Source organism: Mastomys coucha, unplaced genomic scaffold (genome assembly GCF_008632895.1).
Source record: "Mastomys coucha isolate ucsf_1 unplaced genomic scaffold, UCSF_Mcou_1 pScaffold18, whole genome shotgun sequence".
NCBI classification, from domain to species: Eukaryota; Metazoa; Chordata; class Mammalia; order Rodentia; family Muridae; genus Mastomys; species Mastomys coucha.
Window position 1 is genome coordinate 46421414 of NW_022196900.1, and position 965 is coordinate 46422378.

A 965-nucleotide genomic window follows, 5' to 3' on the forward strand; every position below is an offset into this window, starting at 1 on the left:
TAATGTAAAGCCATCTATCAGGTTAACTTCAATACAGCAAAAGGTGTCACCTGGCCAGCAACATCATGGACTGGTGACAAGGACAGGTTTACTGAGCTTTGAGCTCAGACTGCTGGACCTTCAGGCTGGCCTTGTTCACCTCAGTAGACTGAGGATAAAAGGGACCTACCAGCCATTTAAGAGGTGTGTTGTTAACAAAGGAATGCATAACTTCATGTAAGGATTCCTTCATTTTCTGCAGCTGAGAAATGGGCTCCTGGTACATCTGTGTGGTCTCTTTCACCTTGCTGAGAGCCTGGTGATAGGCCCGAGAGCAGAGCTTGGCAGCCAGGGACTCAAGACGTTCACAGTATCTCCGAGGTGAAGCCACACCAACTCCTTTCACCTTTTTTGCTTTTATCTCTGACAATAGAGGGAAAAAAAGAGCGAGAAAATAAACAAAGGTGATCCTTCGTTTAGGATTCCACAGTGGGAATCCTAAGAAAGATGTCTTCATTTCCTGAGACTGTTTAAATCCACTGCTGGGTTAATCACCCCGAAGCATTTGTTACACGTATGCACACACTCATGTGTACACACACACAGACACAGACACACACAGACACACACACACAGGCACACACACACCCATACCCATCCCCCACACATGATTACATGTGCTTCTTCCCAGCTGCATACACATCTTATCAACATGGACCCTGGCACATAGTACAAGCAGTATGGTAATTAAGTACCGGTAAGGCTGGTCTCAAACTTCTATACAATCAAAAAAGGTTTTAAGCATTTAAAACTATTTTTTGAGATTTACTTATTAGGTATACAGTTTCTGCCTGCATATCTGTCTGCACTCCAGAAGAGGGCACCAGACCTCATTATAGATGGTTGTGAGCCACTAAGTGGCTGCTAGGAATTCAACTCAGGACCTTGGGAAAAAGTAGCCTGTATTTTTTTTTTTTTTTTGGTTT

At 43.7% G+C, this 965-nt stretch overlaps 1 protein-coding gene across 1 annotated transcript in view; it reads right to left on the reverse strand.

Annotated features, from left to right (window-relative positions):
* Nucleotides 1-14: 14 nt before the first annotated feature.
* LOC116095394 (perilipin-2-like) overlaps nt 15-965 on the reverse strand; it is a 6601-nt gene continuing 5650 nt past the window's right edge. Inside the window, exon 4 of the mRNA XM_031376789.1 lies at nt 15-402. Coding sequence (XP_031232649.1) covers nt 89-402 — 314 coding nt within the window. The 3' untranslated portion in view covers nt 15-88. The remainder of the gene's footprint in view (nt 403-965) is intronic.